General features: G+C 37.8%; 1 protein-coding gene across 28 annotated transcripts in view; it reads right to left on the bottom strand.

Annotated features, from left to right (window-relative positions):
- The window catches only part of PHF21A (PHD finger protein 21A), a 130053-nt gene that overhangs the window by 47226 nt on the left and 59423 nt on the right, over positions 1-23404 (bottom strand). For 2 of the 28 annotated variants that reach the window (XM_075754534.1, XM_075754523.1), the window contains exon 1: positions 2166-2282. The exons of 23 other annotated variants lie outside the window; for them this stretch is intronic. In XM_075754534.1, coding sequence (XP_075610649.1) covers positions 2166-2195 — 30 coding nt within the window. In that variant the 5' untranslated portion in view covers positions 2196-2282. Of the gene's footprint in view, positions 1-2128; positions 2286-23404 lie in introns of those variants that run through there. 3 more of the 28 variants (XM_075754532.1, XM_075754521.1, XM_075754518.1) reach the window with 3 other exon arrangements.

Consider the following 23404-nt stretch of genomic DNA (forward strand, 5'->3'; position numbering starts at 1 on the left):
TGTTGCTGACAGCAGCAATCGCTTACAGATTCGTATCCTGATGGTAACACAGGCAATCCAATGCAGCACCTCTGCCCCTGCTGACATTCACTCTGCTTCACAAATACCACCCACCTCTTCCTCTCCGACTGACAGTTTTCAATTAAAACCTCTGAGTGACTGTTCTCAGCGTGTTCATAGCTTGAAATGTGCTCTTTCCATTTTGCAACTATAAAAGGCTTACATTCCTGATTGGGAATAAATTACTTGAATCAAAGATACTACCACTTCCTACAAACTTTGCCACAGCGAAATGATTCACAGCAGATCTCCCTGGGCATATATGCATCTTGCTTGTTTGGTTATGAACACAATGGAGAAACAGAGGGGTTACCTCATAAAGCATCTAGGAAATCCCCTTAAAACAGCTCTGCCATATGATCCAGCTAAATATTTTTAACTTAACACTGGTTTGATTGACTTTAGATTAATACTAAAGTATTTGCAAATAATTCCTACAGACTAGCTCCAGCATCAAAGGAGCCCTAACGCTGAGTTTTGCTGATCTTAACTTTCTGCAAGGGCTCAAGATACTATTGGGAAACCTGCGTTAAAATTTCTAACACTGTTCATATTTTCAATATATGTATTATAACATACTGAGTTTCAGCCAGAATTGACACACTTGGGGGTGGGTGGGATCGAAAAGGTAGATAATCTCTCCTGGATTATTAAAACCCATGAGACTAGAGAACTACCAAGGATCACTAGACTTAAAGCTTTTCCATCGTCTTGGCTTTATGACTATACTGAAATACAGAAAATAACCTGCACAAGAAACCAAAGCAGTATGTTTTTTAGCAGCTGGTAAGTGATAATTTTAGAACTGAACCAGCATTATCGGTCTTGAAGATGCACAAACAACGAAGTAAATAAGACCACTGTTAAATTCACATTGAATAAAAACACATTAAATACAGCAAAGTTTGCTGAACAGAATAGGATGAAGCAGATGAAAAGCAGATAACTTACCTGCTTCTAACAGGCTTTTTAGAAACAAATTAAAACCAAAAGATATTAACATTTATAAACCCAAAAATACTTAAAAGTAAGCTTTTACAAGCCCAAATATTTAAGTGGTTGCATCTGATACCAAATTGATGTTCTTGTTTTCACTTATGCAAACTCTTGACAACATTGAGTGAATAAGTATTGCTATAACACAGGTAAATACTTTTGCTGCTGTATTTTGTTTCAAACCCAATCACAGTACCAAACTCTTCGGCCTATTGTTTCCTGCTTTTGTACTTTTTTTCCAAATCAACTCAATTATACTATGTATGTGCACACAGGAAAAACATATGTTCTCAAAAATTTTCCTCCGCAAATGTTTCTGTATTAATTTTCAATTAATTAGGGTCGGAATGGTCTTTAAAAGTAAGAAAGCTGAACGCTAACAATCTGTCAGTGTAAAACAAGCATTAAAGATAAGCTCATGCTGTTCAAAGTACTTGCTGTTCTGTGCATCTGGAAGAATTTGCACTCATCAAGTGTGTTTGCACAATCAGACTAAAAATTACTTTAACAGAACATGGAAGTTGTTTTAGTAGCAGGAACCCTGCCATCCTCAAGAACTGGTCTTCTAAGAAATGACCTACTTAATGCACATAAATAGGTATTTCACATTAACCACACATACCCCCCAAAAAACCAACCCAAAAACTTGCACAAAGTTTTGCATTCTTTAAAATGAGCTGAATCTGCTACAAAACAATACACTCCAAAACAAAACTTCACAAATTTTTCTCTCTCACACAGAATTAAAAATAATGGACAGTGGAAAAAACCCCCCAAACCCTCACAAAACCAAAACAAACAAAAAAATCCAACCAAAAAAACCCCAAACCCCAAACCAAAATAAGAAGCATCTCTTCCGCTTCACTCTTCTACTGGCCAAACCACCAAAATGGCTAACAAATCATTTAGCTGTTAATGCAGTTATTATAAAACTTTCTTTTTTCTTGGAAGATACTGAGAAAATTCCTGTTTCAACAGAGACCGGCTACATTCTACCTTCACTTTCTAAAATCATAACAAATCAGAGAGATCAGAAGCTTAGCAATCACATAAATCATTAAAAAATACTAACACCGTTACAAGTGTTTACACACAGCAGAAGTACGTACGGTGTGCACCACCACGCTATTCTCATTCATGCACTACAAAACGCGGAGGATGCAGAAATCCACCTTTTTCTCCCAGAGGAAAGGAGCCGTGCCCGCCCCACGCCGGCCCGCCCGAGGGCTCAGTGTCACCGTGCGGCGCTGGAGCCGGTGCCCCCCGCCTCGTCCTTCCCCGGGAGCCCGGAGCGCTGCCCGCCGCGCCGGGAGGGAGCGGTCGCCATCTAGTGGGGCCGGCGGGCGGCGGGGACCGCTCCTCATTCTCCCCGGGGGTTCTCATTAGGCATCAGTGGAGATGAAAATTTGCAGCAAGATTAAAAAACAAAACAAAACAAAACAACAACAAAAAAACCCCAAACCCCAAAACCTCACACCGCTGTTAAGCTTGAATTCCTAAGAGATTTTTCAGGCCTCAAAAAACATCTAAATCTGTAGTGAAACTGAAGCATTACTGTTACACTATGACGTTTTCATTCAAATCAATCTCCTACCCCCTCATCTCCTAACAAAGTTTTTCCTAGACTTAGCTCCACAGGTAGCACTGCACCTCTCTTGCGTGACGTTATTTACTCCTAAATCGCAGTCTCTGCAAAGGCTCTAGCTGAAGATCGAACAAGACTTTAGAGACTTCCATCGCCAATCCCGCTCCAGCTGCTGTGCGCTGTTCCAGCGGCTCAAAGCAGCTGGAAAGCCAGAGGGAACAGCAGCCCGGGCCCTCCACCAAGGCAGAGGTCCCTCCCCAGATGTGTCACAGCTGGCACATGAGCTCAGGCACTACTCCCTGCTGGGCACAACCAAACCAGGACTTTACACTGACTCTCACATTTAACTGCCCTCATGGCCAACAGAGCTACAGCTGAGCACACGTCCAACAAAAGGCTTTCAGGCTCCTCTAACTTACAGCAAAGCCTAGCCTAGTTTCCTCTGTCCTCAAATGAGAACAACATAACCAAGACACAAACACACACACACATATATAAGGAATGTGAGCTAATATTACAAGAAATCTGGTTCTGCATTTCTGTCAGTTATGGCAGAGTATGATTTAAATGTGCTCTGCATTACATACAAAGTTGGAGATGCCCGAAAACAAATACTAATTTCCACATGCCCCTAACAGCAATCTGTATAGCCACATCTGTGTACACAAAAAGGTTTTCATGTTCAAGACCAGCAGATACTTCTACTGCCGGCCTGACAGCCAGGCCTCTAGTAAGCGCTGTTCAGATATGTGTACCGGTATCAGTTGTCCCACAGGCATTCCAGACCTCTCAAGCATCGCAGATTTCAACGTTTCAGAGCTTGACTCAATCTCCTCAATGTGCATCTCTGCTAAGCAGAAGTTGAGAAAAAAGGTGTTCTACAAAATACACAGCCTTAAGGAAGGTATAGTGAACTATAAGGCAAGGAACACTCACTGCTCTTCATGTTTTTGTCAGTTCTAACATTTTATTATTGAACCTGGCCCCAAACCATTCAACCTGTAAGGGTGACAAACTATTTATTTTGCCTTATAAATGAATTAACATAGATTGCACAAGGGTATTTCTGCAATATCAGACATGAAACACAGTCCTAAGACAAAAGAAAAGACTCACCCACTCCAGCCTTTAAGATGACGTGTCAAATCCATTTATTTGACTATCCTGCACACAACCACAGCTCTAATCAGGTGCCTCTCCTCAAAATAGGAAGAGATTCAAGGAAATCCAATGCACATTCAAATGCTACTTTAAAAATAGCTGTGTTTTTGGCAAAAACACCAACAAACTGCTTTTGTTACTTCTCCCAGTATCCCATTAACTCAGTCAAGAGTGAGCTGTACTGAGAGCTAACGAAAGGTCCTTGTTTCAGACATTGTTTAATCCACTTGCATGGGGACCAAAAGTAACATATTTATTATGGTAGCCAATAGCAAAATCTGTTTGTTTTTTTTTCCCTAGTTTTCTTTCATAAGTAACTGTCTGATTCAATTCACATGAATATTTTCTTCAAAAAATCATCATTGACAAAAATACCATAACTGAAATTACAAGGACATACAAACAGAAGACAGGTGTTGGAAATTTCAGTTGCTTCTCATACATTTTATGTCCCACACACCGTATGTCGCAGCATGTGGAGGCTGAGACGCGCCGCCCTCCACTGTCCCAGCAGCTCTCTGGGAGCAGAAGCCCAAGAAGCTGATAGGTCAGCAGAAACTCCAGCCTTGCAGAGAACAAGAACTGATTTTTCTTAACTTCATATATCTGAGATAAATCTGCAGCTCCCAAACTTTATAAAGGACTAGTTTAATGTAGCCACACACTTTGAAAATAATCCTCCTTTCCTCTCTCCTGACATTTTTGCACTGTTTTCAGGGAAAAAAATGAACTTGTCTCTTCAATTGTTTAATATACTAAGACTTTAATCTTAACTAAGTCTTCTGGCTGTTTACATTAATAAGCAAAAGTAAGCCTTTAACAGTTGGAAGAGCTGAGCTAAACTGATACTGGCGAATGCAAAAAGACTGACAACATTAAACTTTGTTCCCTTCAACCTGGGTTTGAACTCCTGAGGAGGAATATGCTACAAAAATTTCTACATAAAATTAGAATCACGTGAAAAGGAAGTTTAAATAAGGAAAGTACAAGGATGAACTTAACTAAAAATAACGTCATAGTAATAATAAAGAAAAAAGTATCAGGGCACATGGAATCAAACAGAAATGTAACAATTTTTCTCTCATCTCCAATCAAGAACATCTCTCTGCTTAAAACAGAAGCACTTTTTTAAGAAAGCACGGAAACAGAAAAAAAACAGAGGTTTTAAAAATGAGAATGCCAGATGTTGACCCTAACGCTCTACTGTACTGTCTTCCTGGATACTGCTGGAAATCACTGATTGAAGAATCTTACTCCAAGAATCTTGTTTCAGGAAGCCACCGTTTTTGTTCCAGTGCATTACTGACTTTCTGAGGTGTTATTAATAATTAAACTTTTATTTTAAAATTATTAATATTAACTTTGTCTGAAATCTTCCTGGAAGCTAATACTTTTAAAGGAAATAAAACAGTAAAAATACACTAACCACAACAGTTAAATAAAGCATTCAATTTGAGAAAGGAAGCTACTTCTTGTAAATTCGCTTTCCACAATTCATAGTCAGTAATATGGTAATAATGCTGCACAAAAGACATTTTCAGGTGTTGCTTTTTACACCTATGAGAAACTGAAAAGCAATGGCAATTTACCAACCCAATCTCCTTTGCTTTTGATTCATCTAAACTAATAGAAGGTAAAGTAAGATAAGAAAATAAAATAATGTAGGTGAAACCAATGTATATGCGCCTCAGAAGCATAGCAGGCTACCAAAGTCTGTTTGACACCACTTGCATGTGAAATGTGAGGAATTACCATTAGTACTGAATTGGATCCAAACGAGTTGTCTTGCAAGAAAAGCCACTTCTCTAGTTCCTGGAGCTACTGAGTTCCAAGTTACTTCGTTCTTATTTTTAACCTTTTTTCCTACTGGCTAGTGCAGTGCAGCTCCACGTTGTGGAACTGAGTGCATCATCCCGGCTGCGTACGCCGCGCAGACTGATGACCACGCTGGGCCACCTCCGTACCTTATGCAGCGCTTAGGGAGAGTTAACACAAAAGAAAGATTTACAACATCTAGAGTCCCATTAGTCCAATCCTGCCTAAAGGAAATCCTCAACAGAAAGAACGCTTGAAATCCCATCTCTTCTGCACACTTAGGCATCTACCCACATTACTCCAGCAGTGCTTGGCTGCACATGTCCTTGTGGTTGGAGTACTTGCCCAAAAAGTGACAGATGACATTCATTTCCCCTTTCAGCTCGAGATAATACAAAAGTGCATCTCTTTTTCCCAAGAGCTTTCTAAGTGCCTGGTAGCATGTGGAGTTGGGCCAGGGACACTTCTAATCTCCCCTTCTTAGCCACAACGTAGAAAAGATTCCAAGACTCCCAGGGATGAGTGAGAAGAGAAGAGGGATAATAAAGAGGTGGGATTTCCCCTGAGAGAATATGCTGGTCCCCGCACCAGCATTTTACTTCTGCGTTTGAAAACACCAGATACCATACATATGAAGTATTCCCATATAGTCTGCCTTATTGGGACCCCCCCTCTCTTCCACTCCACTGCACATGAACTATAAAATTCCACTTCCACAATCATTCAGTCACTGCCACGTCGCCTCCCCTGGAGCGAACACAGCTCTGCAAGACATCCCAGGGGCATACTGCTACCCAGATTCCACCGAGAATCACATGCAAGGGCTTCTGCTATGTTTTGATTTAGTGGGAGGACTGTGTCTTGAGCCTCTACCTGGAAAAGCTGTATGTCACCTACAGGTTCTATCTGCTCCATTAGAAGAACCAATAAAGTCAATATTATTCCTAGGTCTTGTTTGGATTCATTTATTAACTTCTGTATCAAATATTTCTGGCGTGTTTATTTTACTTTCCTCTTTTCATTACTGTATACAAAGTAATGAAAAAAATGCCTACAGAGTGTACTGAGGAGAACTGGGTTCTCCTCTAACATCACAACTCAGAAATTCTGATCTGCAAAACCACTCTCTCCAAACTACAAGCAGAAGATGACTGTGTTGCAATATGCACAGCATTAAATTGTTTAAAGCTGTTCAAATAAATCTCACAGCCTTTTTTCCTTAAAAACATTTTCTACCCTCAGGTGCCTCAGAAAAACAAAAATGAGGTTGTTACTTGGGTGTAATTATACCCTAATTCTACAAATATTTCCCCCACCCCCCACCCCATTTCTTAAGGAGAGGAAAAAATGCTATAAAAGATGACAGCTTCCAGCAAATAGGTGCTGGCAGATGAGTCCAACAGGCTTTCTCATTTGCATTTTGCCTGTAACAGAGTCACTGAGCACTCTCACGTAACGCACGCCGCTAACTGCTGTGTGTCCCTCCACTCCAAAGACCTTTCCAAATGCAGAAACCCAAAGTATAAGCAGTCACTTTAAGGAGAAGCTACTGATAAAATGATGAGGCCTGTCTGTATGGGGTGGCTGACTAGCAGGTCACAATTATCTCTGCCATTCAAGCTGAGCAGCAGCTGCTGACCCTTCTCAATCTGTACAAAACTTCTTCTGAAATGTCTATCATGTCCATTAATATTTTTAAACCTCTTCTAAAAGTAGCTTGTCAAGATCATTTTCACGTTAAAGTGAACTCCAGTATCAGGTCCATACAGCACAGCATACAGAATCCATTTAAGTCAGCTACAAGACTCCTAAACACTTCTGTGGACTAGGAAAAATTCAAATGCTGCCTTTTGTTAATTTATAGTACTTTCATTGCTCATTTTGGATTCTAAAACACACTGTAATACCACACAAAACTGTAACCTCAAGGATTCACCTGCATGGTCAAACTCGGCCAATGCTGTCACCAACTTGAACAGCTTTACCTGGCTTTAAAAGCTGCCAGCTGAGGCTAGAAAGAGTAAAAACTGTATCATTGGTTTCAGTTGCAGCAGAAATTACCACAGTTGCCCAGATAATGATAATGAATGCTTGTCTACCTGTGCAGATGCTCTGTGTAACTTCAGGTAGAAATGTGAAAGCAGTAACAACAGTACCTGAATGTGTGATGGCAGGATGATGTAACACTTTCCTTTTCTTCATCTCTAATAACCTGCAGGTGTCCAAGCCTACTTCTTACAGAGATGACAAATTATAGTAACATGGCTCAGTGCAGGGCACTGGCAAAAGTTACAAGACTTTTTGCAACAATTGCAAAACTAAGGTATATCACTTGTATCTGTAGCAAAAGCCCATCCTCCCTGTGACAGGATCTTGGTTAAAGCTACAAAAGAATAGCAAGACTAAGGAATAATTCAACACTAGACTTTTAGGAATATACAGAGGCCAGTATTACCTATCTGAAAATCAGCTCCCTCTTTCCAGAAGGAAATAACAATGTTTTGAAGGCCTAGGCCTATCAACAGGTATGGAGACATTTTCTGAAGTTTGACCTGGGATACATCAACACATTATTATTTTTTAAAATACCTGCTTTCAAAGCGCTTCACATAGTATCAGCTATGTCCTTGACAATTAAAAATTAATGTATTTCCTTCACATGCACCCTATGAGATATACACTGTATTATCCGAGGGCCTGCAATTTCTCATTTTAAATAGTTGGCTTCTGCTTTAACTTCTTGAATATACAGAGAAAAAGCTACTTCTCATGTTTTTTAAAGTCTTCTAAAGCATTTCTGGGGTGTCAGCATTCTCATTTGCCACTAGAAGCTCTTTCTGATGAGCTCAGGACTTCAGCTTCAAATCAAGTTACATCAAAATGACATCAGCTGAATATTAATCAGGGTAGCATGCACAAACAGGTGTGACTAAACCATGCTGTGACTAAAATGTGAAATTCTAATTCATATCAAGCCCTCAAAAGACCCTTCATTTAAGTCCATCCATTTAAAAAGACACAAAAACCTATCGAACATATTGAAATGACAGAACTGTTCACCAAAAAAATTGTGCACTGTAGAATCATCCTCTTGAAAAATCAAACAGCAGCATGTAAACTATCAGGTTAGTGTAATTCAAATATGGAGAGTTACACATTCACTTCTGGTTGCTGATGGCAAGGCAGTGATTACCTGCTACTATTATACACCACTACATTACTAATAAATTCAACCTTTCTGGAGGCTACTCATTTCTTCAGCCCTGCTGGTTCAGCTGTGGCTGGAATAAAACACACGTGTGGCACAGGGAAGGAAAAGAGGTGATCTAACACCCAACAGAATAGTAACAAGAAACTGCTACCTACAACCTTGCAGCAAAAGCATGATGCTGTTGACCTTTGCTTCTAACACACCTCTCCCACCAGGTATTCAGATAAAGACGCGAACATCCACTAGTGACATTATAAACAAAACAGATCATATGGATACAAGGAGAAAGACTCTGACAACGCTGTCATCCTCCATGACTCCTAGACACAAAGATCTATAGGTACCACTACATTATCAGGTGAGTTAAATCAATTAAAATCTAAGGATACATTTTATCCATTAGGGCTCACAGGGAAGTTGACTTCGATTTTGATTTTTCCTTTGAACAGGAAAATCTTCACTTAAACAGCTGGGTTTTAATCTTTTCTGAATTTGTATTTTTAGAAAAAAAAAGCTGGTTCTCACTGGCAATGAATCTGTAAAACAATGTAACAAACAGTCTCTAGAATTTTTACCTATTTTTGCTAACCAGAAAGTAGCTCAGATCAATGTAATTTTAAAGTAAAAATAAAGCTAAACATACATTCATTCAAATTATTCACATATATATTACTATGTTTAAATATGATTATTTCATGTTACTAGAGTTTTATTTTTTTAATCTCTTACTATAATTTGTGGCAAGAAGAATATCATTGTACCAGAACACTATACAGTTTAAAGAAGATCAGTACAAATATATTGAATATGTTGTGTATCTGAGGGGAATCGAAGCTTACCAAGGCATGATTTGCATTTAAGACAGATGTAATAAACAGAGAAGGGACAACTGACAAGGCAAAATTAACTGGTTTTAGTGAACATGTCCTTCAAGATTTTAAAATTAGTAGATCTTACGCTTCTTCAGCTGGTTTTTACTTATAGATTAAGATAGAAAAGTTTCTCCATCATTGTTTTTCAGCTCTTTATGAAGTAATTATGAAACTAAATTAACTGAATACACATAAATGAGGAAATATGCTCTTTACCTGCAGAAGGGACTGCTACTGTCATAATTCAATTTAACACATACACACTAATTCCAGCAATGTACCAAGTGATTTCCATGAGGTCATTCATTTGAGTTCTTTAAGATGTCAGAAACAACCTCATATTGTTTAATAGTATCTTTATTAAAATCAGATTTATTCAAATTGAAACAGGGCATGACATTGATTTGCAATAATTTTAAGTAGCTACACTTTAAAATAAAAAGAAGAATTTGAATTAACAATCTTTTTTTTTTTTTCTTCTTTTCTAAACTATCAACTGCTAACTACTCATCATTGAATGTTACACATTTACCTATAGGATGACCCATGGAAATACCTAATAAAGCACAGTAATAGCTGGCAATATTCAGGCCTTTATATAATGTTTACAGACATAATTAATCTTCATAATAACCTTGTAATGTTGGTAGGGAGTAAAGTATTCATTATTCTGTAACTTCACATATGGGAAAACTGAAACAGAGATTAATTTAAAAGCCAAAATGCAAGTGTAGGTCCCCCAAATGTAAAGTCAAGGCCTAAGCAAAAAAAGGCTAATTTTAAAGGCACTACAACCAATAAAAGCAGATGGGGCTCTGAGCTTGTGAAAACAAGTTTTCTCCAGGAGTATAACATTAGACATTTGACAGTCTGGGCTAACATTTTTATTATAGTTTATTTTTTAAATTTTGTTACATTATTTTCCATAATTAATGAAATGGGTGTCCAGTTCTGTAGCAAGATTCAGCAGGTCCTGTTAGAGCTTCTAGCCCATGATCTTGCCCACCTTATTATAATAATTAATTTCAACTAAAAATGCATATTACTTCTCCTGATATAGACAAACACAGAGAGACCTTTATTTAATACTATGAAGAATGAGGAATCAATGCTGATTCAATGATCAATGCAATTCAACTGAGTCAATGCTATCTTCATCAGAATTAAAGCAACCAAGTGCCAGCCTGGGCCCACTTTTGCTTTGGTTTTAACATGAAGCAGGAAAAAGGTGGCTCCAAACTTACACGGAGAGCATACCTTCCTGCATGTATTTCTATCATACAGAAGTAGAAAGACTGCGATTGTCTCCTTTGGCTATTCTGATTATTCACCACAGGAAAACAGACTGTATATACTAAGCCATATCAGTTCAAGGTAAATAACTTCCTAGCAGGACATTGTTGCTCTTAATTTGGCTTCACTTCCCTTGACAGCACAGCATTTTTTTCCAACATAATTCTTAACCAGTGAACAAACTTTCTCTCACCTGACATGTTACACATACATTTTGATTTTTCTGAGCAAAATCTGACACTGCTTTGGGTCAGCACTTTCACTGAGACTTTCACTTATCTCCCCTCCCCACCCCCCATCTTCCCCAGCAAGCAAAAACTTTGGGAAAATAAGGACAAAAGAAACACTTCTCCGTGGGTGCTGACTGGGGACTAGTGAAAGGAAATATATTCCAACATGCAGTGGACATGTGTGAGCAAATGAAAAATATGTGTGCTCGCCCAGAGCTGGTCTGGTCTTTGTTCCTGGACTGGAACAGATTCCTGCCAGGGACACAAAATCCAAGGAGAAAAGACGGTGCAGTAGCAGGAAGACGACGCGAGGTGGTGGTCACTGAAGCACAGAGGAAAGGAACGGGAGCGGAAAGCCTGACTGGGGAAGGCCGTGAAATGGGGATGTTGGCTCCAATCATGGTATCCGACTTTCAGGCAGGGGATGCTCTAATGGAAAGCACTCCCTTTGAACCTAAGCCAAAGACTTAAAAGCATCGCCACAGCTGCCTGCATTGTGTTACTTTAGGTTTCAAAGGGTAAGGAAAAAAATCCAGATCTACCCCACAGCTCAGTTCACAAGCTTCACCAGTTTCTCCGATTAAGCCTGGAAGCTCCTACAGACACACAACATGGCTAACTGGACATGAACATGTACGAACACTGCCCAGAGAGGATCCCTTCAGGGGATCCCTTCAAGGGCACCTGCTGTACACCTGGACTTCCAAACACTAACCGCTAACTTAAAACTTCAGAAAAATGACCTGGGTCAAAAGGCTTTACCAATAAAAGCAGGGAAATGAAAACCCCAATACCTACCAGAAAGCCTTTTAACAAGCAAAAAAGACTCATAGAAAGCATAACACAAGCAAAGAAAGAACCCATACAGAATAGAAGCATTCAGAAAAGTGAGAAATAAACCAATTTCATCAACAGTGTGATTGAAGAGGTTCTTAGAGGCAAATATGCGTCCTTCAAAAGAGGAAAATTCACCCCTAGCAAGCCAATAGCAGGAAGTATCAATTATGACAGGTGAAATGAAAGATGGAAATAAGGAGACACGAGAGGAAATGTGAACAGCAAATAACAGAGCTGCAACAGCAATACCAAGGCATTCTTGAAATGCATCAAAGCAGGAAGCCACCAGTCTGCTGGGCTGCTGAAGAATCAACGGACAGCTACGGTCAAAAATTTGCAGAGAAAACAAAATTATGTCTTTGTATCAGGTCTTCTTTGCAGAAGATGAATATATGCCTATAACATTACTTTTCATATATCTTGATATGATAACTGAGATGCCAAAGAGAGGATGTTGGAATCAAGATAATAAAATCACAGGACAAACAGTCACTGAGAAGATATATAAAGTACCTTGAAAAGTATGAAGGAATTTAATATGAAGGACTTCAGCAACTGACAGAAACAGGTATTTTATAAACATCAGTGTATTCAAATGTAAACACTACAACTATCTTAAAGATGCAAAAAGAAATCCTAGAAATTACAGGGCTTTACTTCAATGTAAGGCTCTTTGAATGCTTACCAGAGACAATCTGGTCAGCAATGACACAGAAAAATCGATCTATCAATACATCTGAAATTAAAAATCTGGAATGTTTCTTCTGGAATTTCAGTTTTACACAATGTGGAAAATTATTTTTTAAAAAACAAAGCAAAGAAGATGCAGTACACAAATGATGCCGCACTATATAAATTAGCAGTGGGCCTAGGAACCTGAATATGTATTTTCCCTAATTCTGTTCTCAGAAACAACCAAAATATAACTTGTTTAGTAAGAGACAACACAAAGAAATAGAAGACTTAGAACAATTTTCATATGAGAAATAAAAAATTAGGCTTATATAATTGATTCAGATGAAGTGAGTGAATAAATGCTACAGAAAAAAGAAAACCCCCTTAGTCCTTGAAAAATTGAAGAGCAAAGGAATATTAAAAAAATTGAAAGTAAACAATTTCAATTGGAAATAAATGAATTTTGTTTAATAACTTTTAGAATTCACAGCTACAAGGTAGCATGGTGAAGATCTTACATCCACATTTATTTAGGTAATGACATCATTATGTAAAGAAAAGACTCCTCCTAGCCATTGTTTTCCCCTTTTCTCCCCCAAAGCACAGAAAATCTAATTTTTCTCAAGATTTAAGGTACCAAATCAATTACAATCTCATAGCATATTTTGATAAAGAAGGAAAGTTAACTACATTATCTCAATATGTAAAACTATTTAACTATCTCCTTATCAGGAACATTCCAAATGGCACATCAAGTCAAGATGTAATGCAATACCATTCACTGCTTAGTTGTGCATCAGCCTGGTTACAATAATCTTAACATAAAACAATTCCTAATGTAAAATTTAAGATTTTTTTAAGATTTCTGAAGCTTGCCAGAGTTACTGAGTAAAGGAGCTGAGGGTACTGGGGAAAGTGAAATGCTAGAGGGAACTGACCTTTACATGAAATCAAATCAATTGGTAAAATTCCTGCATCTGAGTAGTGAAATAAGTCACTTGGGCTCTATGCCCTTGTGTGTTATGCAGACATCTAGCCAGAAATCACCTCAAAGTGGAATGAATCTCTGCCTTTATAACTTCACGTGGCTTATGAATGGAATTGCCCTAATATTTAAAAAGGTAATTTTAAGATAATACCACTGCATGTGTTTAAAATGTCCATTAAAAAGAAGCTAAAAAAAAGCAAAACATGAAACAGGCTGATAACTATTACAGACTTATTTTCATACACAGCCAAGATTTGTGCAATGCTCAATCTCACCCGACATTATCATTTGAGATGGCATTCAGGACATGTGAACAAGCCCTACTACCTTAACATGTTTGATTCATGCAAAAATTCAGTAACAAACTGTTAAATAGAGTTTCCTGATATGAAAGTACTACACCATTCAAAACCATTTAAAATACTGAAAATTTGGGTTGGTCCACCTATTTAATTTCCTTAGAATGTGAAAAACATGCATTGTTTTAAAAAATAAAATGCTTAGCGTATACATACAAACAATCATCACTGGTATCTGATGTGTTACAGCCAAGCACAGTAATCTAGCTACCAGCCTGCCCGATTATAAATAGGCTGCCAATCCGGGCAGCAGCGGCAGCAGCAGCTGTCTCTCATCATTCTGCTTTCTCCCTCCATTTCTATTAGATTTCTAACATGATATAGTGATTTCTGCATATTTTCTCCAGGCTCTGTAATAGGTGTGACAAGCACAAGCACAAATACATTTGTTTTTAAGATTATTCACAATAAACGCAATTCTATACTTACCCGTTACTGTTTACCTGATTTATATATGTGTACAGACTAACTGGCCTGCACACTTGCATTGTCTTCTATAAATTAAACATTTAGTATTATAATTCAGCTGTCTTTAGAAAAACAACTGCCTGTCCTACTACTAGATACTGGGAAATAATATATGCACCTGAGCACTGAGGCCTGCAGCAACAACCAGAAAACACAGTCCAGTCTGTGCCTCTATCACGCAGGCAACACAAACTATCCAACTCGTTGAGGTACTTACTCAAATATGAACATGATGAAAAGCATGCTCAGAAGTCTGCCAGCTCGTTTTTAAACCACATACAAACTAAAACTCAAAATTATAATTAAACCCAACTTATTTCTGATGTTATACACAGAAATGCTATAAAAATACTTATCATAATTAATATTCTGGAATTATTATATAAAGGATGACTCTCAGAGTACAATTCTTACTACAAAAATTAAAATAAGTGATCTCTGGTTTTGTATTTGCAACACATTAAGTGTTGACACTACTCCCACTTGAACACTTTTACTTTCTGTCCTTAAAGTTTTTTTTTGACCACAGGAAAATTACTTTGTCAGATAAGTATTAGTTTTTATCTCATCCTTTTGGCAAAACTGGATGCTCGGATACCACTATATCAGACTACATCCTTACAAGTAGTACCAGTATTTTTAAGACAAAGTACACAAGTGAAAATGTTCGTGAAGGGCTGTTAATGGTTGTAATGCTCCAAGTAATTAAGAATGCATTCACAATTCTTCTACATGCTATGTGGCTGAAAAGTTCCAAGTCCAGTTAGTTTAGTGGTTATTTCCAGCAAAGGCACATAGTTTCATTTCAATACACCCATATTATATTATAGAGCTTGTATGTGAGAATTTTCAGTGGGATCAATTAAAGTCTACCTTTCCTACTGCATACTTCCTCTAAAATATTGAAATCAACATGTACACTGCACTTACTGGTGCTTAAAGTAAAGTTCAAGAAAGCTGGAAGCAGATGCTCTCAGCAAAAGAAATCAAGTTACAGAACACTGACATTGATCAGGGTTAATCTTATGTCTTCCTTCTTTTAGAGCAACACAAGAGAGATCTGTTTGCTTTAGATTTTTTCGGATGGGATCCTGCACCTAGAGCCAAACCAGTGTTTACTGATAAATGTGTCCCACCCCAAACCCAAGACCCAACTACCTGCACTCTTAATACAGTGCTAGCAAGATCATGCTGAACTGAAATTTTGAGTAGATGCCTAGATTTTTCCAAGACTGCAGTATTGATATAGGTAACACAGACATGTTAAAAAAAAAAAAAAAAAAAAAAAAGCAGAGCTTTTCACTTGTCCTTCAAGTTTTGTCAGTATTAGCATGTATAGATTCCTATTCCTGCCCAGGCACTTACTGATACCACACATCATGCAGAAAATCATTAGTAATCTTTGCAAGCACAATGCAAGTTCTGAAGCTGTACCTGTTTAAACCCGTTGTACAGCACTGATACACAAACAACATACTAGTTGCTTTCCAGACAGCTTGGGCTTCAGACATCACGTTGTAAGTCTGGCTACAACCCTCTTAGAAGTTACTCCTACTTCTATGTTCTATTCCTCTGTAAAGGAAAACTTGAGGCCACTTTGCCCCAGGTTTGGTCACTATCAGCTTGTAAAACATTTGAAGTATTTGATTAGCTGAGGTACAGAACACTTAACTGCTGCTGGTAATGTCTTAAATTATTCCAGACATTTTGGTATCTGTCTAGGCACTTAAAGGGAACTGGTAATATGAGCAGCATACAGTTTATAGATACAGCAACAGAAGTTACAGAAAGAGGAATAATAAACAAGAAAGATTATGTTTTATAAATAAAATCCAACTGAGCTCCATAAAAGCAGCAGAGAAGAAGCGTGCTTTTACGTGGGACTTAAATGTGGCCAAGCTGAGCACTTCTACAGATGAGTCCTGGGAGGTCACAGGATGTATAGATGGTAACATGGAAGATGACATGGAAGCAACTGCTCAAGAAGTGACAGATGGATGTGTGGGAACATTAAAGAAGTGGAGCGGGTGAGGGAGAGACAGGAAACTCAACAAGGGAACATAAGTAAGGGAGGGCAGAATTATATAGAACTTTGAAAGTACTGAAAGGAACTCAAATCTGATGCAAATATGGGTGGTGAACAGTAGGGGGAATACAAAAATAAGAGTGACAATTAAATCAGCAAGCAGGAAGGATTATTTTAACAGCTACATGTTAGGAAGTGAAAGAAGTCTCTATTCCTTCTGCCATAATAGACATGTCTAGAACAGAGCTGAAGACAGTACAGTGGTTAAGACATGGCATGAAATGAGGCTTGCCCATGGGGATACAAAAGAAAAAAGCATGTCTTAAGATGCTAAGAAAGCAAGCACCAGGTTTATAGCTGACCTAGATGACAACCACCAATGGAATGAACATACTTAAAAAAAAACCAAAAAAAAGCAAAAAACAAAAACAATTGCACACCTGAATAATATAGAAATAGAAATCCGTATTGTTGGTAGCAGAAAAAGAAAACTAAGAATCTGGGACAGAAAGAGGGCAAGAGATGAAACTTTGACCCCGCTGAAACAAATAGCAAAACATGTAACAGCTTCACTGGTATCTGGATTTTACAAAAGGAGATAATTTTTGGCCATTTTTCAGCTGATGGCATGATATCTGAGAAACATTGTATGAATGACTGCCTAATACTTGAAAATGGATCTGGAGATATCATGGAGAAGCAGAATAAAACATAGTTTGTGAATGTATTCATATTAGTAAGATCTCATGAAATAACTGGGGGAGATTCTAGAGATTATGAAAGGAGCTGAATTTTTTTTCTGCTTTCCACCAGCTGAGTACCAAACCTCAGACCATTTTCACTATTCACATCCTAATTTAAAGGAGGATTACTCACAGTTTTAATTAACCCATTTCACCAATGTTTAGAAACAAACAGGACTGCGTTTGTATCGGTCCAATAAAAGACACTGAAAAATTTGCAGAAGGTCTGCTCTATTCCAAAGAACTCTAGAGATTGGCTGTAATTTTATACTCCATTACACCTGCTGCAATCTTTAAAAAATAATTTGAAAGTTAAAGAAAGACAAATTTTACACAATGGTCCAAATAACTACAAATTTGGTTTCCATTTGCAGGTGATGAGTAGGGACTCCAAAGTCTGCACCTTCATGAAAGACAGCAAGTCCTAATTTTGAAGATTTAGTCCATGGTTCCTCTCAGATATTAAATGGACAAAGCCAGGCTGACTACAAATAAAATATATTTGAGGGAGAACTAAGACCTACAAAAAGCAAGATTAACGACTCATTTCACAATTAAAAAACCCCACTATTAAAAGCTGTTTTGTTTGGACAGCAATTCCTGTGTTCGCAACACATATATTATAATCAATAAAGCTGATCAGAAACATAAATTATCTTTACACAACTAGGATGTAATACTAAAGTTGGCAAAAAAATATAGCAAATAATATTATTTTATAAATTGCCTGGTTTAACTACTGTTAGGGCTGTTGATGGTGTGTTTCAAGGATTTTTCTTTTACTTTCTCTTCTACATACGGACTAAATCCCTGAGCTACTCACTTGTTTCTCATTCCCAATATTCTAAGACAATTTCTCACCAATTCAGTGGGTATTCACCCCAAAGAGCACTTCAAGAATTGGCTCTAATTTTTAATTGACATCTTTCCAAATGTGGTTGAGAGTTTCATTTTTGAGTAGGTGAAAATTGAGAGCAGGACCAATAAAACAGCTTAAGAACACACCCATTTCCACTAAGAGCCTGCATTTTTACATTAATCAAAGAAATACACTACATAGTTAATTCATGCCTTGCATGCATATCTTAGATCATTAACAATAATAATTTTAAAATATTCATAAAGTTCTGTGGTTGGTGTAGTGATTGTAAGTGCTATGAACACTGTCACCTTTCTACTATTCAGTATCTTTAAGAGTAAGCTATCAATACTGTCCACGATAACAGCCGAGAATGCTGCTCTGAAGGCTGCTTTGCACAGGCTGCCCATGGCTGGAGCATGTTTCTGGTTTCTCCTCTGGCCTGTTTCCATTTCATGATCAATTGTTTCATTTTCTCTGACAACAGAGGTAAATAAATTTACTCTTTAAAACATGAAGGGAGACTTAGAGTTCAATTATTTTATTTCTTAGTGATGTTATATATTAATATTCAGAAAATACAACAGTTTTCTGTGGGAGGCTTGATTCTGTACCAATTCAAGTGAACAGAAAAATTATTGATTTTAACTGATGAGAATCGAGCCTGGGGAGGGGCTGAAATATGCTACACATTGTATTAAATAATTAGCAATACCCACAGATAAACTCTTTGACACATTACTTACATAATGTAATGTAAATATTCTGGTCCATTTAGCAGATCTGACTTTTTGTAAACTATAAAAGTTAAATAAAAGTTTTGTAAACTTGTTAAATACTGCTGAATCCAGCCATGCAGAATTTATTCATAAAAATTACATATTTCTGTTTCATATCAAGTTAAATTCAAACAAACTTCAAAAGATACTGTTCAATAATTTTGATCTATTTTTTCATCTTCTGCCATTTAATTCAACCTGCTTTAAAAAGCAGGGAAATATTTGTTGAGACTTTTTTTTTTTTTTTTGGTACAGAATTTCTCCTCCTAAACCAAAATCAAGACAACTGTTTTTAACAAAAAAAATTGGGCTGTCCTTTTGTGAAATTAGCTCAGCTTACTTTCTGCAGTAGCAGTACAGAAAGACATCCTTACAATTGATCGGAAGTGAATGTTCAATAGTTACCAATGACACAAGGGCAGTAGAGAAGGTGTAATACAATGGTGCTTGCGGCAACTAACTCCCCCACGCATACTGTGACACATGTATAGTGTATTTACCTCTTCCATCATACACACCAACAGGTAAACAGGTCAGACTTTTAATCAAAAAGCTTTGAGTATCATTTTCTGTGCCATTTTTATTCTGAACGTTCAGGAGTGGTCCGGAATGCACTGAGATTTCCTGAATGAATAATGTAAATTGATGCACAAGCTAGTCACTCGATGCACTGCACCTACTGACCTATTATTTTTCCGGATTTAGTTTAGGCAAAGTAAATCAGTCAATAGAACAGAAGATAACTTTGTTCCTCAACCAGACCTGTTCAGTCTGATATCTTGCTGTATATAATAACTTATTAGCAGGAGTCTGAGATATGATACAAGACCGAACTGGTGTAGTCCGAGCATGCAATATGTTCCTTCCCTCTACTGACAGGGCAGTAACTTTCAACAGAAAAATACACTGGCTACCTTAAGGCAGAGCCCTACCTGTATAGCTGACACTTTTCTTTTTCTGTCCTTCCAACATAAAATGATGAGAGCACCCCCTCACTAGCAAATAACTAAAATCTATTACTACATTTCCATTGTCTTCTAAGAGTTTCTCTCAAAGCAAAGGAGAACCATCATTAAAAGAGAAACAGACAAACCAAAAATAAAGAACCACTGGAGGATATAAAAATCTGATTTGGTTTTTTTTTTCTGAAGAAGCTCAAAACTTCCTAAATAAGATTAAGTAAATATGTCAGAGTGAAGATCACCAGGAATAGATCTGACTATTTTCTTCCCTTCCACACTTCATTTCATAGCAAAATGAAGCACGAAAGTAGGTTCCAGATTCACAGGTAAAATTACTGAACACTAAGACCTTGTCCTAAATAGGTGTTTATATTTGTAGGCTCGTCTACACAGACGGTTCTCCCACCTACACACATCTAGATGGTGTCCAGACACTATGACATTATACCAAACCAACGGTATTGTAACAGAATGTGTCCTTCCTCATGTATGAGCAACCAAACTATGTTATAACGCTATTTTGTCCCTATTGCTTATGAGGCAATTTAATACTTCAAAGCACCACACAAACATTAACAAATTGATCTAGAGAGTCTTTTATGAGTTATTCTACAGAAGTAAATTCTACAAAGTAGAAATTCTACATTCTACAACTCCACATGTTGGAGCAATTATTGTGCTTTCATTTCATGCACTGGGGAATAAAATCTTCATTTACATGACTTCCAGCATAATCACTTCTAAATGAATTAAAGTGAATAAGAAAACAGCAGAACAAGGCAAACGATGTCCATACTACAAGACATTGCTTTTTCCCATTTGCAGCCTTCTTCACATGGCTGTGAACAAGCCCTCTTCTCTCCATGTGGGGGGCTGTCAAGGTAGCTAAGTTTCAGCTGAATACATCTACAAACACTGCCACATAGTTCGCCAGTTTTGATGTAGTGTTACATACACATAATGAAAACTGCCAAAAGAGTCTTTTTTAAAGAAAATGACCCATTTTCAAAAATCAGCAGTTTTTTGTTCCAGGTGAAATATGAATATTTATATCTAAAAGTGATGATGCCAGAAGCAAACATTCCAGGCAGGATTACTGATGTGAGCATTTCACTTTGGCATCCTGGAGGACAATCCTCTAATAAATTTTCCTAGCCCTCAGAACTATAAATTGTAGATAGGGTGGCTACATGTGAGGAAAACAATGAAAAATTAATCTCTTTTAGAACCTTAAAATGTGCATTTAATGATTTATAACAGGCTATTTAATAATTGAATTTGCAGTAAATCAAGGGAACTGGGCAAATTTGGATTTGTGGTTAACAGCGTTAAACCTGTTTCTCTCTTTGCCATACATTAACAAAGCTTTCTCATTGGGCACTATGGTTTGGGCCACCATAAACTTATCGCCATGATACTTATCCAAATCCATTTCAAACCTGAGATCAGTGGCTCAAGGACAGATTGATTTTGACAACTCTTAATACAGCATACTTGAAGAAAATAAGCCGAGAAACATTACATCCTATCCAAATCTGCACAAAACCCCCCTACATCAAGACATTCTTTCTATCTAGATTACACCTTCTTGAAATTCAACAGAAAGTAAAACTATTTGCTAGTCTTTGATTGGCCTTTGACCTGATCATCCTGCTGCAAGGAGCTTCAACTAAGCTTAAAAACCCCCAGTTAATACTGAGGCATATTTGTTTTCCAAGTACGTATTGTTAAAATGTTGCATCTTACTATGGTTAAATTCAGAATTAGCTCAGAGTTGTTTTTAACTGCTTTTGTGGGGAGAGGAGCAGGGGTCCTGCAGAAGCTCCCTTTCTTCCCTTCCTTAAATGTGCTATTTAAGCAATGCCACTCCACAGCACTTGCATAATCATTACTGCCTAATGAAAAAGCTTTTCTTGCCTTGTGCATGTTCTTCCCTGAAAGACCACAATACATCTGAACATTTTTCCACATACGGGAAGGATTTAAAAAACATAATCCTAAAAAAGAAATCTTTCATAAAATTAGATGACATACTGGGGTAATGTTTATGCATAGCTATAGTCTATATGGACAGCAGGGTCCTTCCATGTCCATGCCCACACGTGTAGTATCACTTCCCTTATATATAATAGTAACATAGCTCTCCACATAATCTAGGTAGTTTGTAAACAGAAATTAATGTATCTTCAGTTACTTAGTTACTTGATGACATACTCTGAGCCATGTTTAATTGATCAGGGATCTGGCACAGAGAAGCAAAAGGCTTTTGTAAGTACATCCAGTGAATGACAGGAAAGTAGGAATTAGAATTCAGAGCAGTTCCTAACTTCCAGACTGTGATTTTTTTTACCTACTCACTGAACAGAACGTGCCACAAAAGTGTTCTGTAAAGAGAGAATATGGTGAAATAGTAAGGGGAAAATACAGACAGTAAACATCTTTTCTCCTCCTCTTTTGATAAACTTCACAACAAAGATGACCAAAACTGTAGTTCTCCCCTTCCCCCCTTGCTTTCAGGAGTACTTTCTCAGTTTCTTCCTCCTCCCAAGCAACTGAAAATCATCCAGTGAGCAGCGGGGATGCTTTAGGGTGAACAACAGGAATCAGTGTATCATAAGTGTAATTAAATTTTAAACCAGCCTTTTGGGGTCTCTAGTTAAACAGAAAGCCCACTATTTCCCTTTGTATTTTTATCATTTCAACAGCACTAGAAATCTCAAATGCTAGTATCCCTGCTCTGAAGTTTGTCCACATTACAGAGCATCCATGTGCCCTCTCTACAGAGCCGTAAGTGTGCTGATATGCCCTCTTTCACAGCATCTGTGGGAATACCTCCTGGCTCTTTTTACTGAAACTCTTTTGGCTCCTTCTTAATCAACTGTGCAAAATCTGGAAGCATTTGCAGATGGGATAAAGAAGCATGTGAGTTAGAGGAAACCATCAGAGATCTTATGTAATTTAGTGTGCATCCTTAACTACAGACTGGCATCTGCCAGCTCACAGTTAAGCAAAATTCGCATTTGAATCCACATCTCCAGTGGGCAACCTAGTCAAGAATTAAATCATATTACACAAAATGTATATGCAAGGACTGTAATAGGACTTGGAATAAACTTTTAAGTTCAAGGACCAAGCCACATCTAGGTTACAAGCCCTGTTAGAGCAGGACAGTCCCTATAGCCAAAGGTACACAAAGGAACTGATACAATCAGCAGACACAGCTGCCCAGCATGAATGATCAGATAGTCCCACTATCAACACAGCAGAGACCAAAGGGAAAGTTTTTGGTGGGAGTTTGAAGCAAGGCTAAAACTCACACCTCAGGCTGGACATAAGAAGGGCTTTAATTTCTACACCACCATGTCCCTGAAGGCAAGATAAGCACGTTGTATATTATCACTGCAACTTGCCAGAATGACTGGCATCCATATTCAAGCTGATATGTGAGCAGGGACACCGCATTGCCATATCCCCAGTTACTATCC

Source organism: Balearica regulorum, chromosome 5, assembly GCF_011004875.1.
Source record: "Balearica regulorum gibbericeps isolate bBalReg1 chromosome 5, bBalReg1.pri, whole genome shotgun sequence".
NCBI classification, from domain to species: domain Eukaryota; kingdom Metazoa; phylum Chordata; class Aves; order Gruiformes; family Gruidae; genus Balearica; species Balearica regulorum.